The sequence below is a fragment of the Opisthocomus hoazin genome, chromosome 5 (genome assembly GCF_030867145.1).
Source record: "Opisthocomus hoazin isolate bOpiHoa1 chromosome 5, bOpiHoa1.hap1, whole genome shotgun sequence".
Taxonomy (NCBI): Eukaryota; Metazoa; Chordata; class Aves; order Opisthocomiformes; family Opisthocomidae; genus Opisthocomus; species Opisthocomus hoazin.
The window spans coordinates 85,984,601-86,004,542 of NC_134418.1; the positions used below are offsets into that span (position 1 = coordinate 85,984,601).

The following is a 19,942-nucleotide window of genomic DNA, read 5'->3' on the forward strand; positions in this document are numbered from 1 at the left end:
AGGTGTTACGCAAACTGCGGCTGGCGCAGCTCCCTGCAGGTAAATCCCAATTATGAAGATCACAAGCAGTTTCCTGGGAGTTGCAGCACTTTCCACCTACCGAGTAAAGTTAGTCTGGTCTCTAGCCTGATGGCAGATTCAAGCAGCAGCTCCTCCCTATTGTCAATACTGGTTTCCGCTAAAAAATGATGATTTAACCACTCTGCGTATTCTGCATCACTCAACACCTACAGAGGGAGAGAAAACATACGGTATGTATCTATATTGTGTTTTCAAAGGCACATCAAAAGTGTCCTCACCATTACTTCTGCCGTGCCCACAGTGACCGGGGAAGCACAGCCCCTGGCAGTGCCTTACTCACACGCACCAACACGTCCACGGGCTCAGCGCGATGTTCACAGCGTTACGTCGCTTTGCCAGGCTTCACAAGCCAGGTCACTCTCCGGCACCCCGCAGGCTGCTGGAGCTGCCTGACAGATGCCCGTTCTGACGGAAGGCAGGCAGGCTAACGAGCACAGCGTCCTCTCCCCGCTGCTCTTTAATTGCAGCACTGACATGGCCACAGAATCATGGCACAGCTGTGTCCAGCTTGAGACTGTACAGCTACGCAGCCTGTACTTTCACTTTGCATACGGCTTTCTGCAGAGGTCTGTTGCCTGTTTCAATCCCTACGGAATTTTACTTCCGAGCAGCTTTGAATTTAAAACGGAATCTCAAAACACCACTGAAGTTTTGCATCTAGAGCTTGTAATACTGCAAACTCTTTGTGAAAGCAAGCAAAACAGGTCTGACTTCACCTGTTTTCTGCGTCTGGAATTCCAGCCAGGGTCAGTTTCACACAAGGAGACCTTCTCAGGACACTTGAGGAAAATCAGGCTGTTTGACAACCCCTGTTTTAGAATTATGCTATTAAGCTGCTTGGCATCTTAAACTGGCCACAACAATGGCAGTCTAATGGAAGTCAGGAATTGATCTGGGCCAACTCACAAATTCCTCCTGAAAGAACATAAGGATGAACAAACTGTAGCAATGGAAGCATCTCGTTTAGCAGCGGTGATGCCTGCTCCTTTCGTGATACCACTCCAGCTGGTCACAGACTGTAAACGTTCTTAAAAATACGTATTAAAGGGCATACCTTCTTAGCAATACACAGAGTGCGCAGTCCTCTCCTGGCATAATCATCCAAATGCTTCTGAGTTCTCTCTTTAATCTTCTTTTGTTCCATTTCTGAATTATTAGTACCTCCTGTCACACAAAAAGCAAAGTAAGCAAATTAAATATGCATTCCTAGGCTAAATTTAGTGGAAAATTTCGAAGGTCTAAATAAGTTTTAAAAATACCAAAACGTTAACAGGTTTTATTTTAACTGCGAATGTATCGCCATGTTTGCACAACGTACCACGGCTGTATCTGTAGCGAGCACGCAGTGTGCCAGTCTGCACAAGCAGTGAGAGGAACCCGTCTGGTACCGATACCTCTTTGGATGCCACCAGTGTATTAAAATGTTTTTCTAAAATCAAATGATTTTCTAACATGAACTGGGCCACAGACACCCAAGCAGCTTTACTGTCACTGGTCTAGCGGGAGGTAGCTAAAAGGGCAATCGCAGAAAAGGTTTTCAAAAATAACTGTTAAGGGGTGGACTGTTTGGACAGGCAAAAAACCCAAACCTTGGAACATATTCTGAACTTCAATATATTTAGGTATTTATTGCTAACATACACAAGATAACAACTTCCTCTTTACTGCCTTCAGTTAGAAGACAGTGAGTGCCCGCTACCGTGTATGAATAAATCAGTTCGTGCTTAAACAACATGGTGCATTCCTCCTGTGGCAGATTCAAAAAACATTTATCCCACAACAACAGGGCCCAGCAGAAAGCACCACACAACTCTACAGATATTATTACTACACGTAGAAACACAGAAATAGTCAGTAGTCACGGGAAAAAACCTCAAAAAGCACCAATAGGTGGCATCTGCTACCCATACCTCCCCCAGCAGCTCAGAAACACTAACGCAGGTAAAGGCTAGAAAGAATCTCAGTTCTAACAAACACCTCTGGCTGTGTAGCAGCAGCCAGCTATTCAAGCAGATGACCTTACAACTGGAAATACTTCTGCCGGCTCCAAAGGGCCTGCTTAGACACCACTCAGTCCTTTGAATAACAGCTGCTGCTCTCTTCTCAGTTTCCACAGCAGCGCAGCCATATCTCGGTGACAAGCAATACTACCTTTCTGGGTTCCCTGTAAGAAACTATTCACAGATAACAGCTCTGCTTGGTTACTTGTCTCTTCTCACGAATCAGGCCATCTGTTCAACTGTACTGAAGAATGACAAAGGCAAGCAGAGAATCAGAAGTTCTAGAGAGAATCAGAAGTTCTACAGATACCTTCAGACGCAACTGTCAGCAAATCCATCATGGCTGAGTCTGCACCTTTTGTGTACACCACCACCTTGTTGGAGACTGGATGCCGAACCACCACCGACATCCTTTTCCGCACTGAATCGAAAGGCAGGATATGCAAAAGCTGAAACGTTAAAGATCCCAGGCCTGCAAAGTCCACAGTTACTTGTTCTGGAGTCCTGGACTGCAAAATACATTTATAAGCCCTAGCAGCGTGGACCAAGGCAGCTTCATCTGGACTCTCCGCTTCGTAACAGAGTTTCGGTAAGGGGGACAATCCAGCAGATGACGCGGCACTGCTGTGTTCACAGCCAGCAGCTACATTCACCGTATCTCGTTCTTGAGGCACTTTGGGATCTTCTGGGCTGTCAGTCTCGTGAGGCTCAGCAGCCCTTTGACCAGCTCCATCCAAAGCAGGTGAAGCCAGCTTCATTCTGAAAATAGACAGTTTGCGCACAAAACTGTTGGGGCTTTCAGACGATGACTCTTTGACACTTGGAAGTGGGGAGGAACTCAGTCTCCGCACTGACAGCCTCTGGAACATCTGCCTGATTTCCTCCAGCGATTTAATAGGCGTCCGACCCAGTGAAGAGAGTCTCATCTGCAACAGAACAGTCAGGGAAAGAGCTTTTGTTAAATTCTTCATATTTTATACATTAAAGAAAGACAGCTTACAAACCATGTATGTTTCTTAATGAATGTATTATTTTTAAATTTACCATGAGTTTGATTTCTAGTATTAAAGGTGGCCAGCTCAATTAAACGTATAACCATATGAGTACATTAAACAGCTTCTGTGAGAGCTTCATTATTCAAACCGAAAGAATTGCAAAAATACTTCAGATCTGAAAACTGTATGCTTTCCAAGTTTGATTCATGACTCCATGTAATAATTCTCTCTAGAACTGTTTCAGTAATTAAACAGTACGACATTATAACTTTTAAAAGGTGTGGTAAATGGAACTAAACACTTTAATTCTTGTTCTGAATTAGCAAGACACTTTTGAAGAATAAACTAACTCCATACCCCTCACAGCAACTAGCTACAAGTGCTGTTAAAAATACAGCACCTCATCAATAATTGTTAATGTCCGAATTTAAAACAAAAGACAGTTCTTCTCTCATCAGTGTTACAAAATAACTGGCTTCCTGTTCTTGGGAACAGTTAGGCAGCTAATAGCTTACAAACAAAGAAGAAGGCGTGCAAGGCTGACATTCGCTTCTCGTCATCACTGAAGAGTTAAAAATGAGTTATCACCAGGAAGCACATTGTCCTTTGCCACTGAAAAGCATAACGTAAGGACAGACTCTAGCTCCAGTTCCACTGCAGTGGCACACAAGCTGCACGGTGTCTCCACTCAGCATCACAGAGACTAGGAACATCCTTTCATCGTCTCTCTCTAAGGCAACACCAAAGCCTTCCGTTGCCTTGAGCTCTTTCATGTCAGTCCCTCATCGTGAACACAGAAACCTCATGCCTGTGACCTGGAGATCTTCTCCCCTGCTAGCAAGTCATCCAGAAATACTATTCTCAAAAAACTGAGAACCTTGCCTGTACATTTTTCTAGATCGCCCCTGATTAATCACCATGAACACAGCTGCCCCACCAACATAGGGACCCGCCGGTTGCCTACTACGTTTTCTGAGAAGGCCTGGCAGCACACTAAAATACCAGCCTTATTTATACACAGGAGGTACTTTATCCTCCACAGGATACCTTCTGGGAACGTCTCCAGCCATGGCTGTAGGTTCACTGCCTAGGTGGACACCAAAATCTAGTCCTGCACATGTCAAACATTTTTTTTTCAAAAGACAAAGTCAACAAATGGGAATCCCCAGGGGATGGGGGAAGGAAATCAAAGCTGAACTTCGGAATTATCCTGCAACACAGTCAAAACTGGTAAAAGATGGGGTTATGAAAAATAAAAAGATTTGGAAAAGATAGTAGTATCTTTAAATAAATGTTAGGTTGTATGCTCTGAAAACAAGTGGTCTCAGGAAGACTTAAACACACTCCAGACCATTAACCCAGGACAGTCTAGCAAATGCACTGTATGTTCAAGGTGTGACCATGTCATATTGCAATGTATTTTTTCTTCAGCTTATTACACATATGAAACTTGATCTTCCGTACTGTTGCTGAAACTCTATGTGAATAGTCAGGGAATAGGCAACAGCATTCTCACTTCTAATATTCTGGGAGTCTTCTGGGACTATTCTTACCTCTCAGCCAACAACAACCTGTTTGTAAAGGTAACCTGACTGTTAGGGTAATCTTAAAGGCAGCTGTGCACAAATCTGGAAAAAGATAACTACAATATAGAAAAAAACCACAATGGTAATTTAATCTCAAAATTTGTCTTGTAAAAGTTACGCACAGTCTATACACAGAAGCAAAAATATTGAAGCCAAGTTTTTATGCACTGGAAAAACATTACCAGCATTGTATTACACATTGACTCACTGCAGTCCGTGGGTTTAGAGCAACTCCCTTCTTTGTAACAGGACAAGTCAATAGAGGAGTAAAAGATAATTTTTTAAATGTCAGATAAGTGTTTTTTCCTTTTGTAATCAGACCAAAGGGAGCCCATTTATTTACAAATACAGCCAAATAGCCAAAAATAAGGCCTTCTTACCTTCTGACGTGGCTGATTGGGGACTGAAACTACAACAGTATTACAGATTGCCAGAGCAAGAAAGAAGTCAGTGATGTACACTGTCTCCAAAGATAACCTGCTGCTAGCTTCTTCTGACTGTTGATAGGAAAGAGAAGAAATTTGATGGAACTTCTCCAGCAGTTGTGCATCCGGTACGACATCCGTTTCCTGTTGATGAGATGAACAAAATTTTCCATCAGGACAGAAGCTTAATCTCAGTCTCTGGGGGTTAAATCAGTTACAGCTGAATGAAGTGTAGAAGCTCATACAACTTCCCTCCCATCAGATGCTGAGTTGGTTTTACTTGGAAATAGAGGAACACCCTGGCGTCTTCCCCACCTTGTGCTAGCCCGTTGAAAATGGCAAACTTCATGCCCAGACAGCTAAACAGTAGAGTCTTAGTGCATAGACACTTCAACAGAGATTAAATATGACAAATGCCATTTAGACATCTTCAGGCACAGGAGCAGAGTTTTTACCTCTCATAACCTCCAATAAATAGCGGTCACCTAGATACCTCCCATTAAAAAACAAAATAAAATGCTAGAAAACTCTTAAAACAAAAGAACAAACCGCAATTAAGATGAAGCTGGTCATTTTAGCTGGGGTGATCACAGACTTACAGCACCAAGAACCAAAGCACACACCTTTGTGACCAAGCTGCAACGTCAGCTGCAAATAGGATGCAGCCAAGCAGTCCTGGCAGACTCTTGTTTTGACGGAAGAGAGAAAGATTTCTTAAATGACAAGCACTCTGATCAAATGGGGGGTAAAAGGTATTCCTTCATAAGTTACTTCAGAAATTTAGCATCAAAACCAACAGCTTTTACTTACAATGGGGCTGCTGAAGGCAACATGTCCTGAGCGAGGAACATCACCTGCTCCATCTTCCCTTCCTAATGCAGGGTAACTACCAGAAAACTCCTGCGAGGGCTTTCTGCCCAAAGGCTCATCCACAGCTCTGCAGTTGTGCCCCCGCCATTTTGACATAGGAGTCGAAGAGCCACACTGATGATCAGTTGCATCCTCATCCTCTGAGTCCATCTCTTGATAAGATTCCAACCTCTTTGCTACAGAAAGGGAAGCAAAATTATTGTTTCATGAGCAAAAAAAGAAACTTGTCTAAAACACTGCCTGGGGGTTCAGGAAACAAAATTTTAAAGTAAGGAATTTAGTATATAATTAAGAATAATTCACCATTTATGAAAAAAAAAAGAAAAGCCATAAGAAGCCATCAAACTGACTTCCATCCACTGCTCTTCAAGAGCAACACTCCACTGGAGTGAATCCAGCAGTGGGAGCAAGAACGAACAGGGGTCCAGACAACATGAGCTGCATGGAAACAGCACAGTGAGCTGGAGTTACGCAGCCTCCAGAAGGGAGCACTGATGGGAGCCAAGTAGCAGTCTTCAAGTACACGCAGGGCAATAGCACAGAGAAAGGAAACAGCCTGTTTTCTATGCATGCTGTGGGTAACAGAAGACACAACCGTCCTATATTGTGGCCTAGGTATCAGCAAAACTCTGTCAGAGAAGACATGACGTACTAGAACAGAATACCTGAGAAAGCACTGAATTGGAGGCTCTGAAGAAGCAAAAAAAAAAATATTCCTAAAGAATGATAGCAACAACTCTGCCTTAGGCCAGAGATATGGGACCTGATTACCTCCTGGTATGTTTTCTAGCCTAATTGTTTCGTGATGGATCAGGATTGTACGCCACTGGTTTGACAAGTGCAGCTTCTAGTAGGAACTCACTGAAACGGTGATTCTAATTTCTGTACTGGACACCTCCCTCCCCATACACATTTTCTGAGCATTTAACTGAAAAGCAGGTTTCAATAATAAAACTTTGTATTGACAGTCTAACAGCTTGGCACCAAAGATATAAACACAGTTCTGTGCCCCACAAATCCAGCTAGGAACTCTGTAGCAAATGGAAACATGCCTATGCTATCACGTGCTTGCTAAGAACACACCCAAGGGTCTGCACTGGAGTTCTGGGACAGTGCCCACACGCAACAGGCTGCAACCTCAATCCAGACAGCACTGGATCGCTGCACACTGCTCAGCTTTCAAGTTTTCATCTGTCGCTGTGAAAACAGCACGCAATGAGCAGTTCAACGTCTGCATCCACAGACAGCATGGAAAAATTGTTCCGAGAGCTGGGTATTGCCTAGTTATTTCATTAAAGTGTGAATACAGTGGCATCCTAGGAAAAAAACAATACTAACATACAGACATCTCCTGCCACACCACTAATTCCCTATCTTTTTTCTTATTTAAAGTTGCAGCTACTGTACAGGGAAGAAGTGAATAGTGGGACATGATTCTGTTCTATGCAAAAGGGACACCTATCCACAGCTCACAGTCCCCAGCTCTGGGGCTAAAAATGAGAAAGAAATAGGTTACTTCTGTCACTCGTGAGTCCTGTTCCTCCTAGCCAAAGCACAGGAGCTTAGCTATGTTCAGGCTACCGGATTTGCTAGCCAGTTAAGTTCTCCTTGTTTCCTGTTGTCTTCTCTTTCTGGAACATAAATGAAAGCCTCCTGTCCCTCGTCCTGCCATTCTGATGAGTCCATGGAAAGCAGGGAGACCAGAGCTTACACCTTCCTTGGCAGGCCATCTCTTCCAAAAAAAAGATAGGAGGGAACTTAACAAACCATGGCTCTCCAAATACAATATCCCACACGTGGTACTGACACCTTTTATCAGAAAGCAGCCACAGTGACTTAGTCCGTGTTTGTAGAGGCAGGTCTGGACAACACACGCCCACGCCACTGTGCTTCCAGGCCGCTGAGAATCTGCCCGCTCTGTCTGAAGTACCATCTGCGGGCACCTCTTCCAGCACCACACCGCTGTGCTGCCATGAGGCGCCCGTTGCTTCAGGCAGAACACTGCACGGGGAGTCTACTGGATCACAGCCACTGCTGTTGTGTGCTTCCCTCGTGTGCATCCCTTCACCCTGGGCAATACAGATATAAATACAGAAATACATGCGCAGAGTAAGGGGCTTGCATGCAAAAGACTGCACTGTGTTGCACTGCAACTCCTGTTCTCTGTAGTAAGAGCCTTGCAAATAGCAGGTCTATGCAACTGAACCAATGTAAAACAGGCCTAAACCACAGGATCTCCAACATTTTTCAAACTGATTTTCAGGGCTCACATAACTAGATTTGTTAGGAAGAAGCACATGATTACACTCCAGGTAAAAGACATGGCACAACAGGAGAGAATTATGAACATAATTAACACACTAATATTTTTGGAAAATAACTCAAAGTGAACTGCTAGCAGAAGTACGTGGCAGACATACTTTCCCTGGCACAATGTGATCCACATCGGCCACAGCGACACTATTTGCACTACTCTTTGGTTTTTCTCTTCTGAAATACTTTTGCTTCCTTTAGGAAATGCTCTGAAAATATATCCCACTTTTTATTTAAGTTGTTCATTCACCAAGTTCAAAACTTTTAAGTATTTCTTCTCACTTTGCTGTTGTCGTTCTCGCCAGTATAATTATGCAAAGCCAAAGAAGTACCTGGACCTGCATACTGTAAAATTCTCCATATATGTGCAGAAATTACCACAACAATCATTTATAACCACCTGCTCCTACAACACCACAAAAGAACGGCTGTGCTGACTCGTGGCCGTGGCCAGCAGGGTGTGCCTTCTGCTCGCAGCTGTCAGCAGTTCCATCCGGCAGCAAATCCCACAAAACCACAAAGAGTGGTTTCAAAACCACAAAGAGTGATGTCATTCACAGCTGTGCTTCACATATCCGCCTGTCATCATCCCACCTTCGATCTCACATGGAATACTTGCACTGCCCACCAGCAAAACAGCAAATGTCTGCAGCTGCTAGTAATTACACGCAGTAACGGTCATAAAAACTTTGTGGTTTTAGCTCAGTAATAAAATAGCTAATTAAATCAAAGACTTCATGTCACGCTGCCCAGTTTTTTCTTGTGTCCGGAGTTGTATCTTCTCCTGGCTCCCAGAAGGTTTCAAAAGTGGGCTCTCACGAAAGGTATATTGAAAGATGCTACACTATTAGACAGTGAGGCAGCAACTGTCCAGTAACACCGCCTGTTGACCTTCTGACTAACAATAAGTAGGTGTGTAAGGTAAGTGAGAATGCAACAGTCATTACTTCTGACGAAGGTACTGATCTTTGCTGCCTTAACACACACACGTACACACATCCGCCTGACTTGTACCTTAACACTACTGTTGTTAAGGTTGGACTAGATGACCCACAGAGGTCCCTTCCAACCCCTACTATTCTGTGATTCTGTGATTCTGTGTTAAAGCTCCGACTTGAGCATGTATTTTACTTGGGTTACTGTATCCTCGAGGGCAGCAGTACATTGAATCGGAGCCTTAAGATGCACTACATAGCAGTGGTACACCGCTACGGCAGGCAACAGGATGTTTGAGCATGCCAGGTAAGCTCTGGCACTCGAGTTGGGGAAAAAAAAAGAAAGACTAGATGGGCAATTTTCCAGTGTTCTGGGTTTTGATATTACAAAGAGAGAATGCTTATGCTGGGACTTAACTAGCTGCAAAGCAGCATCTTGCACACAGCCTTCAAGTCTCTTCACACACTACATATGAGAGGATCCAAATAAGGGGAAAGATGCACAGCTATTAGTGGGCTCAGTCTGAATTCATACCTTCCATGAGTGTGTATTGCCACATAAACCTCGTGAAGTCCATCAGTCCCCTATCAAAACTTTCAGCTTCTCTGAGAAGAGAAGAATGACCCAGTGTGAACACAGGTTTAGTGTCTTACCATTTTCCTCATGGCAATACTCCTGTCCTGCAATGCTGCATCTCCGAAAAACCATCTTATTTTCAGTGAGGGTTCCAGTCTTGTCAGAGAAGATATACTGAATCTGGCCAAGGTCTTCAGCAATATTCAGTGCTCGACACTGAATTGTTGAGTCTGTTTTCTCATGGTAAAAATCAACGTCATTCTGTATTAAATAAATTTGTCCCAATTTGACAATTTCAATTGAAACATAGAGAGAAATTGGGATCAAGACCTACCAAAATAAAACATGGGTATTAAATAAAACCACACTCTTTGGCCAGTTACAAACATGAAGTAGCTCTACTGAAGCCAAAGAGTTACTTCAAGGATATAAATGAGATCAGAATATGACCCATGTTCAAAGCAGACCAAACTTACCTGTAGTAAAATGATCATCGTCCAGAACATATTGAACCCTGCTAACGCTGGAGGAATCGATTTCCCAGCCGGCTCAGGGATGTTAAAAAAAGGTATTTCTGAATACCTACTCAACCAAATTCCATGGCCTTGAAAACAAGAACAAGACAAAGCAAGTCAGTTGTATGCAAACTCAGGGTCATGGTGTTAGCTGTTATACTCTGCAGTTCTTCCTAAGCTTTTAAACTATCATTTTCTCTCTTGAGTTTTTCCTCACCAGGAACCTCATTAAAATGAATTAAGTATTAATGCACACACAAGTAAATACCTTACGTGCATTTCCATCAACAGCACATCTACACGGCATAGCTCAGCACTAAGGGAATACTAACTACATTTGATCAGCACTTCTTTTTCCCCCAGGAAAACCTCTGGTAATTAACTGCATTACCCTTGCTTGTCCAGGTTTTAGTTAACCTGGGAACACCATGTCATCACTATTAAGCGTAGTCTGAAGAAGGTTTTTTAAACATGTTTTAAACACCCTTTTGATTTGTCGTAAGTCTATTTAGATTTACTCTAGCTCACTATTTAATCAACCCCTAAAATATCAAGCCCTTACAACACCAGTCACACTAGGCCTCTCCCCACAATGCTGTACACGCATCTCATGCTACCTGAAAAATCCTAAGAGACAGTAGGAGTTTTGCAGAGCAATTAGTGAGAGAAAAGAGAAATGAATCGGAGAAACCGGTTCCAGACCTAAGAACTTGCACCAGGAATATACTTCTGACCACACTCCAGTTTAAACACGACAACATGAACTAAAACCTGGCAGTACCCCCAGCTGCTAGGGAACTGCACATGGATAAAGGCAGTTTCAGAGATGGGCTGCTGAAATGAAATCAGCCCCAAAATAAAACACTAAGCATTGCAGGCCAAGAGAGGAAAATCGCAGGAGTCTGCCAATTCACACTTACCTATTGCACCAGTTAAACACATCACAATCAGAAGCAGCACACACCAAAGAATATCAGTGTTGACTTTCCTTTCCAATTTACTGCGCTTGTAATGAGGACCGCTGTTATTCAGCATGGCTTTGGTTTCATGACCTGTAACCACAACACAGGCTGAAGTTCTCTAATAGCAGGTATCAGAACAAGTGCTTTGTATTTGTAAAGCTCTGAAAAGCGGGACATTTCTGTTAACTAATATTTGAACATATCATATTGATTAGTTTAAAAACCTCTGCCCTTTGATACAGAACACTGAAGAACAGCACTGGCTTCAGTTTTGGACCAGGAAAAAATCCTAAGCCACGCATCTCCATGTCCATTTCAAAACCTGAGTTTACCATCACAGCTAACAGTTGGGGACAAGGACCTGTTCACACAGAACAGAGCTGCCCTCCCATGAATAATCAGATGCATCAGTTCTTCACATCGTTGAAACAGAAACAGACTTAATCCAGATATGCACTGTTGACATTTCTAGCTACGGCTGCCTTGTGCTGGATTCAAGCATTTACTCTCCTAATGCCCCTTTGTGATGCTGTTTCTTAGGACACATAACCCTACCTCGCTTGCAAGGCAATCTGTGAGAGCCAGGGTGGTTCACTAACCTGCATAAACCACGATGCCCACAACAGCTTCTGTGTTTCTCACCGTGCACCCTCGGAGCAGTAAGTTTTCCTTGCTGAGGCCCACTCGCTCCTTGTTTGAATGCTCACTGTAAAAAAAAGCACATTGCTTCAGCTGTAGGACTCCAGCAATTACCAGTCAGGCTTTGCAAAACCATTAGAGAGCAGATTTCCCACAGAAGCTGCTAGTCACTGGCTGCCATTCTGACATCTCCGATCAGACTTTCCAAAAAAACGGGGTAACATGCATGCAGATCACCTTTGAAAAATCCAGGTATGTAGGCACCGTATGAAAATTTCCATGTGTTTACAATCCTAACATTTGCCAGCTGGCACATGAGAATTAGGCGACACTACTGAAAAGAGGTCAAGACAAACACTCGATGCCTAAAAGCCTACGAATTCTACTTGGATGACCAACATCAGAAAAAATCTGAATATAAAATCCCATTTTAAATATGCTGTGAGCATCATTGCTCCTGTGGCATATTTTCAGTGCTGGCAGGCCCACTGTTTGTCAATATGTTTCCTCAGAGCTTAAGATTTATACATAATTTATATTTCTTTTCATATTTCTAAAGTGTCAGTGCCCACAGGGAAGAATATAGACATTATAATTCTCAAATTGTGAAAATCAGTCACCCCATGAAATAGCATTTTGTTTTCCTACTGTCTGTAGAAAATCATAAATCCATAAGAAGACAAGACACAGACAGGCATGTTGGTCAAAAGGACTTTGATCAAGCCACTGACGGTTACACAAACCAAATCAGAGTAGGAGAGGAAGCCAGTCCTTCCCTTTTCCAGTTCTGAGCAATGCAGCTTGTCCAACCAGGCCATGGTGCAGACCAAATACTGTAGATAACACATTATTAAAAGCAGATTTGAAACAGCTATTTCAAATATGGAATACATAATTGCAAACCAACCTGAACTAAGATGCGGAAAATATTCAAAACAAAATAAAAAGCACTAGCAGGCTTTCCCAGTTCACAGTCAGCTGCCCAGAAAGCCCTTCTGGACCTCTGTCTGTTAGGCTGCGCTCAGAAATGTAGTGGTGCAAACTGACTTCTATATGTTAGAATATGTTTATATGTTATTATGTTTTAAAGCAAACATTACGAGCTCTCTTCAAATTAGTAAGAGCACCAGAGCAAATGACAAAAGTTTAAAGAGCCCCCAAGCCTACTTACACGAAGCCTCGGAAGCGACTGAGGTCGTTGTTTGGGCTTTCACACTCTATTCTACTGGAAAATTTTTCTGGATCAATTTCAGATGCCTAAAGCCATAGGGAAAAAAAAAAACAACTTAGACAAAACGTGATGGAACTTGAAAACATCATCAGTTCATATGTTCAGATATTACTATCTAACAATTTAGGTTCAAAACCCTAAGTTGCTGGTGTTGATGATCTGCTACCCAACATAAACCAGACTTACACAGCATGGAAGGACTTCCTAGTAAGTATAAAACCCTGGTAAGTATCAGTTGAATTGCTGATATTTTGACAACACTGGAGAGGAGAAAACGAGTGGAAGAGTGAGGAAGAAGAAAAAAAATGCATTAAGAACACCTGAAAAGCAGAGATTTCCCAAAAGTTTTTGTCATGATAAGCAACAAAAAAAAGAGGCACTGTCTTCTCTGCAAGCAGAAATTTTAATGATGCTTGAGCCTTACCAGTACTGAAGAAAGGTCTGTTATGAAAGACTAGAAGTACATATTGTGAATAAAGAGCGGGTGAGCTCTTCAGTGAAAAGCCAAGCAAAACAAATACCCTTTACTAAATGAAACCTGACAAGAAGAAAAAGAAAAACCCAAAAAAAAACTTATCTTTGGAATCACCTGAAACCACACTTGCAATTTAGTTTCAATTAAAGGCATACGAATATGCCTCTAGCCTCCGGTATAACAGAGCTGAGTACCTTCCACTAACTCTTTGGAAAGTCATTTGTTCTGCTCTGTAGAAAAAAGGATTGACCAATTTTAGGTTTCAAACTCCAAGGATAAATCTGTAATTCACAGGTGTAACTGAATACACATTCTACATAATGACATCTCTCTGAGAAGGCTGCACTCCCACAACTGGGTGACTCCACACTAGCAGAATAGCAACTGCGAGGTTTAAACCCAATCCTGTAAGCAGAATTTGAAACTCAAAAGACATAATATTATTAACACATACTTTGTTGGCTTGATTAAAAAACAATTTTGCTATGTTTTGCTGTATTGATTTGTTGCACTGTGTTAACCTGAAGTCAATATGAACACAGCCTTAGGGAGACAGACACCTTCAGTCTCTTTGTAAACTCAATTAACTATGAGACCTCTCTCTCCACTGACCTGTCTCATGTTTATTTGTACAGCAACTACAACATTTCTGTAAAAGGTTAAGACAGTATATGTGATTCACACTTCTCAAGCATTTCACGTTGTACAATGCTATACAAAAAAGAACACAAAGTGAATAAGGACTACCCCCAAAAGCAAGTAAAATAGCCAAAGTCAATTCTTCTACTGCCTGGAAACTGTCTCCAGATATGTATTTCTGGTGAAAGCATCTTATTTGTGACGGAGAACTAAACAATTTGACTTGGTCAAACAACTTGTAACAGCAGTGAAGGTGTTAGCAGGAGCTTCCTGCAATATACCTTGAAAAAGCAACCACAGAAACTCGGGGTGTAACCTCTAGTGGGCACAGAAATTACGTCCACACTCTGCCAGTATAAAACAAAGACAAAAACTATGTCCAAAAGCAGGCATCTTGATGTGGGCACTCGCCTCTTCCTGCACTATAAGTTTATGGTTATATTTCTTCATTACAATCTCAACTTTGACAAAGCAAATATTGAGAGTAGAAGATTTTGCACCTGATTTCTTGAGATGCTTTCCTACGTTTCCTGGCACAAAAGACAAGATTTTCTACGGCAGAATTAAAATTACTTGGATTTTGCATAAAGGTCCCTAAAGCAGGGGAACAACAAAGACGGGAACTGAGTAAGGTAGCTGTGAGTCACAGGCCCTGCGTCAGACTCTCGCACTGGACTGGGGAGAGAGGCAGCTTCCCAGGGCCATACTTGCTGCTTTGGCCATGCTGCGTTCCTGAAAAACTACGGTTTGATAACATGGCATGGGAATGGAGAGGGTGCATGGCCAAGTGGAAGAGGAGAGCTGGCAACTCCTTTCATCAGCTTGGCTTCTTAGGCTGCCTGGAAGAAAAGGTCAGCAGTTTCCTCTCCACTAGGTCTGCGGATGCTGCAGCTAGGGCTGGATCCAGCCACTGACCACGCAGGCCGAGAGGGAACTGAGCAGTGCAGTCCTGGGGCCTCTCTCATAACGTAACAGGAAACATTCACGCTCACCGCGACTCAGTGCTAACGGCACGTTAGTGTCTCCACCCCAGTGAACGTGTGCTTGGGTCAGCTAACCATCCTCACTTCTTGTTGTTTTTGACATCCCTTGCCAGCTTCAATTCCAGGTGGGCCTTGGCCTTCCTCGTTGCATCCCTGCATGCTCTGACAACATTGCCTTGCGTAATGGTATGTATATACAGAAAGATGAAACAATTCTTTCTCCCTTATTGTTTTAAAATTAAATCAAGAAAGAAAAAAAAAATTCAAAAATTTATGTCACTGTTTGGGCATAGGAAACAGCTTTGTTAATGGATATCACATCACACCTTTAGTATTACCACACTTGCTAAGTAACAGCGGAGTCTTAATGCACAAAAAGGTGGTATCCTCACTTCCTCACCACTGCTGACAACTCAGAGGCAGCTCAGGTAGTTTTATCTCCAGAGGACTGAACAGTCTGCTACTACAGACTGCGTCGAGTGTCCCTGTTGTCAGCACAGTGTTTCAGCAGCAGAACTCAGTACCGGGTGTGCTGAAGATGGCACAAATGCCAGGATTCTTTGTTCTTTTGATATCATCTTCTTTGTGTCAGCCTCCAGCATTTTGTCTGCTAGGTATAATACTAAGTATTGTATGGAAGTAAAAATATATTCACAATACGAGAAAACAGTGAAAGAGAGAAGATAATATCTGGTCCTCTCTTTAGGTTTTTAAACAGCACAGAACTTCCTTCTAAAAAAACTCCAGTTTCTCTACCCGTGACATGATACGCACAATAAATGACTTCGTGACCTTTACCTGAACAGTTCTTTTCACTGGCTTGCATTACCTGAAATAGATCTCTCTCTGGGTTAAGCAAACACGCAAAGATTTGCTCCAGAAAACACTCAAGCAACAAATTAGAACGAGGTTACCTAGTTATTTAGTTCTCAGATGGGGATTGCTGAGCTATCAAGAATCAGGCAATCTAGAGGGCTGGGCTGTTTGGATTTTTTTAGTTGACCATCTGTCATGTCAATGTTCTTATACTACCAGAAATACACAATGATCACCTGCTCTGAATATCCTCTCACCACCTGCCTCTGCTTTAGGTTGGTTTCTCCATCGAGGCTTGCTGTTTCTATGTAACAGATCCCATCCAGGTCACTAGAATACAACAGCACCATGTCAGCAGGAATGATTTCATTACGTGAAAGCCGGATGAAGTCCCCAACGTTGACATTTTTCCAGCATTCATCTATGTATTTCTTCTCTTTCCTGAAAGACATATAAAACCAGTAATTTTTTACAAATGCATAAATTGAAAGCTTAGAGAAATACACTGCAACTAGAAAATCACTCTGATAGCTCATTTATGCTTCCAAGTCACTAAAAAAACTGATGAGATCATCTGCAAGGTCAAGGTGGCTATAATTACAAAGAATCGTCTCCGGTGTCCAAGCTCTGTTTTTCTGGAGTTACAGTCCCCAGGCACCCTCCCAGAATTACTTCAGCTCTATTTAAAATTCAGCCCACTTGCTTCCTGTATTTTCATTATTCTAAGACAGCAAACAGTATTTTCAGGATTTCTCTTTGGGTCACTGCTTTTTTCTTGCAATTATGCAACCAAGGACAGCAAATCTTTCTCCCTTCTGACAGGGCCTTTCAAAAATGTGTCCCAAGATAACTAACACCCACCAGTAAGCAAAGAATATTCAGCAACCACTTCACTGATGCTCTGAATACAAAAAACTTGTATTTAGAGGATTTTAAAACATCTTTTCCACTGATTTTAACATAAAGTACCAAGACTCAGTAATACTCTGGCACACCAGCACTGAGTTGAAATTCTTTATTAATACGAGATATCCAGGCATGATGTACATAAGTTTGAACTGTTTTCAACTTTCCGTTTAGAGCTGCTGTTCTGCCCTCAGCTGAGATGCAGAATCTTCACGTCGTCACAGCAGTTGATTGCAGACTCAAGCAGGTTTAGAGTGGTGAATCGGATGCAAGGCAAAAAGCAACACGGAGTGCTCGACGAGCCAGCCGGAGGCACACAGTAGCAGGCTGCTGCAACGCGGGTGATGAAACACACCCCCAGCTGCTGCTACAACCACGGCGCGGGTCTGGGGGCAGCACGGTTTCATACAAACTATGACCGCCCTCAGCGACCGCCTGCCTTTCCTGCCTTGCACGGACTGACCCTAGGGCTGTGTTAGAAGACAGGAGCATGTACTCTCCACGGTCTTTGTTTCTGAGACACAGAATGACAAGATGGCTTGGGTTGGAAGGGACCTTACAGACCATCTCGTTCCAATCCTCTGCCATGGGCAGGGACCCTTTCCACTGGCCCAGGGTGCTTAACGCCCGGTCCAACCTGGCCTTGAACACTGCCAGGGAGGGGGCAGCCACAGCTTCTCTGGGCAACCTCTGCCAGCGCTTCATCATCGTCAGAGCAACGAATTTCCTCCTTATACCTAATTAAAATCTCCCTTCCTTCAGTCCAAAGCCATTCCCCCTCGTGCTGTCACTACAGGCCCTTGTCACAGCCCCTCTCCAGCTCTCTTGCAGCCCCTCCAGGCACTGGCAGCTGCTGTAAGGTCTCCCTGCAGACTTCTCCTCCCCAGGCTGAGCAGCCCCAGCTCTCCCAGCCTCTCCTCCCAGCAGAGGGGTTCCAGCCCTCGCATCATTGCTGGGGCCTCCTCTGGCCCCGCTCCCACAGCTCCAGCTCTGTCCTGTGCTGAGGGCTCCAGAGCTGGACGCAGGACTCCCGGGGGGGTCTCAGCAGAGCGGGGCAGAGGGGCAGAATCCCCCCCCTCGCCCTGTGCCCACGCTGCTGGGGATGCAGCCCAGGGCACGGTTGGCCTTCTGGGCTGCAAGCACACACTGCCGGGTCATGCTGACCTTCTTGTCAACCAGCACCCCCAAGTCCTTCTCCTCAAGGCTGCTCTCAATCCATTCTCTGCCCAGCCTGTATTTGTGCTTGGGATTTCCCCGACCCAGGTGCAGCACCCTGCAGTTCGCCTTGTTGGACCTCACGAGGTTCACACAGGCCCACCTCTCAAGCCTGCCCAGGTCCCTCTGGATGGCATCCCTTCCCTCCAGGGTGGCAACCGCACCACTCAGCTTGGTGTTGTCGGCAAACTTGCCGAGGGTGCACTCGATCCCACTGCCCATGTCACCGACAAAGATGTTCAACAGCCCCGGTCCCAATACCAACCCTGAGGAACGCCACTCAGTCCTCCAGACTGGGGTATGGTCCAGGCTGTGCTAGGGCTGTCTTCCACGTCGTGCTTCCTTCCCTGGATCTCATTCTGAGCTGGGCAACAAGCCAGAGACTCACACCGGGGAGTTGGGAAGCGCACCCAGTTTCTACAGTGCAGACACAGCTGACAAGCTTTGCAACATGACCATTGCGTGTAGATTGACACTTACCTACTAGCTTTGATTAAAGTGCTAGCTGTGTAAAGCACTTCTGACGAACACCGAAATAGAAACAAACACTTCCAATGGCAAAGAAAATAGCAGCAAAATATTCCCTGTATGAAACTTTGCACCTTTCAGACCTGCATTATCTGACAGTACCCTTTTGAAAATGCTTGTCTACAAGGAGAAGGAACAAAGCTCACACGATTTTGCAGTGTACTGCTGACAGTTTCTCCAGCTAAGATAAGGTGGAAGTGGCTATATTGCTTTCAAAGTGCAAACAAAGCAAAAACAGGAAGCAACAAAGGCTGACATAAAACTGAAGCAATATAAGGCACATCTGTTTTCTCCTTAAGACACTCATCACTAGTTTTCTACACAAATGGAAAACTAGCACAATGGAAAGCATGTAAAACTTCAAGCTACAGCCATGTCTATCACAACACGGATGGATTAAAGAAAACACTGCAGGAATTTATGTTTCATACCAGCACATTTCCTTGAAAATTAAGAAATACAAAAAAAGTTGAAGGGAAAATTTCTAAAGTAAGTTAACAAAAACCAACCTAGTAATAGAGGTAAACGGGAAAAAGGAAGGAAGATGTGCTGAAGCAGGATGCAACTCTCGGTTACCAGAGGTATGACTTGTGCTTTGGCAGCTGCAGAGGTGCTGACAAAGTAAATCCATTCAGGAGACCGAGCGAGCTGAAAACTAGTGATGCTTTTGTTGTTGTTGCTGTTGTTTAGAACTACCCCTCAGGTACTGAAAACTACATCAGCTTAACTTTTTGTGTCGTCCAATTTACCCCGCTGTGAAGGCCAACTGAGTCCAGTCAGTGTACAACACCAACCCGAGCAGAACGCCCTGGTCACTCCACAACTGCACCCTTTCACCTCCCCCTCCAAATGGGATGGAAAGGATTTCAGAACCCAGGAGGGTGGTGGGAGAAAATTACTTCCACAGCCAGCTTGTATCTAGAACAGTTAGAGGAAGCATGGAAATGGAAAGGTAAGCAAGACAAAATAAGCTCATAAGCAAAGCAAGCAATGGCATCACTAATGTAGTAAGATAAAAATATCAGGTGAAAAGTTGTCCATTTCTGCCACTGACTTCCTCGGGAATTTTTCAAAGTGAATTAGAATTTGCAAAACTACAGAATCCTTTGGGAATTATATATTTTGTGACAAAGCAATCCTTTGATTTATCCCTGAAGTAAGTATTTACTAGAGATTAAAAAAAAGGAGCAAAACACTGGTACACCTGCACCCCCGTATTTTTTCTAACTACCACGTATTTCACAGAAAACT

At 43.5% G+C, this 19,942-nt stretch overlaps 1 protein-coding gene across 1 annotated transcript in view; it reads right to left on the minus strand.

Annotated features, from left to right (window-relative positions):
• ATP10D (ATPase phospholipid transporting 10D (putative)) overlaps positions 1-19,942 on the minus strand; it is a 50,563-nt gene that overhangs the window by 14,101 nt on the left and 16,520 nt on the right. The window contains exons 4-14 of the mRNA XM_075422039.1: positions 16,279-16,483; positions 13,070-13,155; positions 11,859-11,965; positions 11,218-11,349; positions 10,259-10,386; positions 9,860-10,112; positions 5,898-6,133; positions 5,043-5,231; positions 2,392-3,007; positions 1,136-1,245; positions 101-227 (exon numbers count right to left, since the gene is read on the minus strand). Of these exons, the coding sequence (XP_075278154.1) occupies positions 101-227; positions 1,136-1,245; positions 2,392-3,007; positions 5,043-5,231; positions 5,898-6,133; positions 9,860-10,112; positions 10,259-10,386; positions 11,218-11,349; positions 11,859-11,965; positions 13,070-13,155; positions 16,279-16,483 (2,189 nt within the window). The remainder of the gene's footprint in view (positions 1-100; positions 228-1,135; positions 1,246-2,391; positions 3,008-5,042; positions 5,232-5,897; positions 6,134-9,859; positions 10,113-10,258; positions 10,387-11,217; positions 11,350-11,858; positions 11,966-13,069; positions 13,156-16,278; positions 16,484-19,942) is intronic.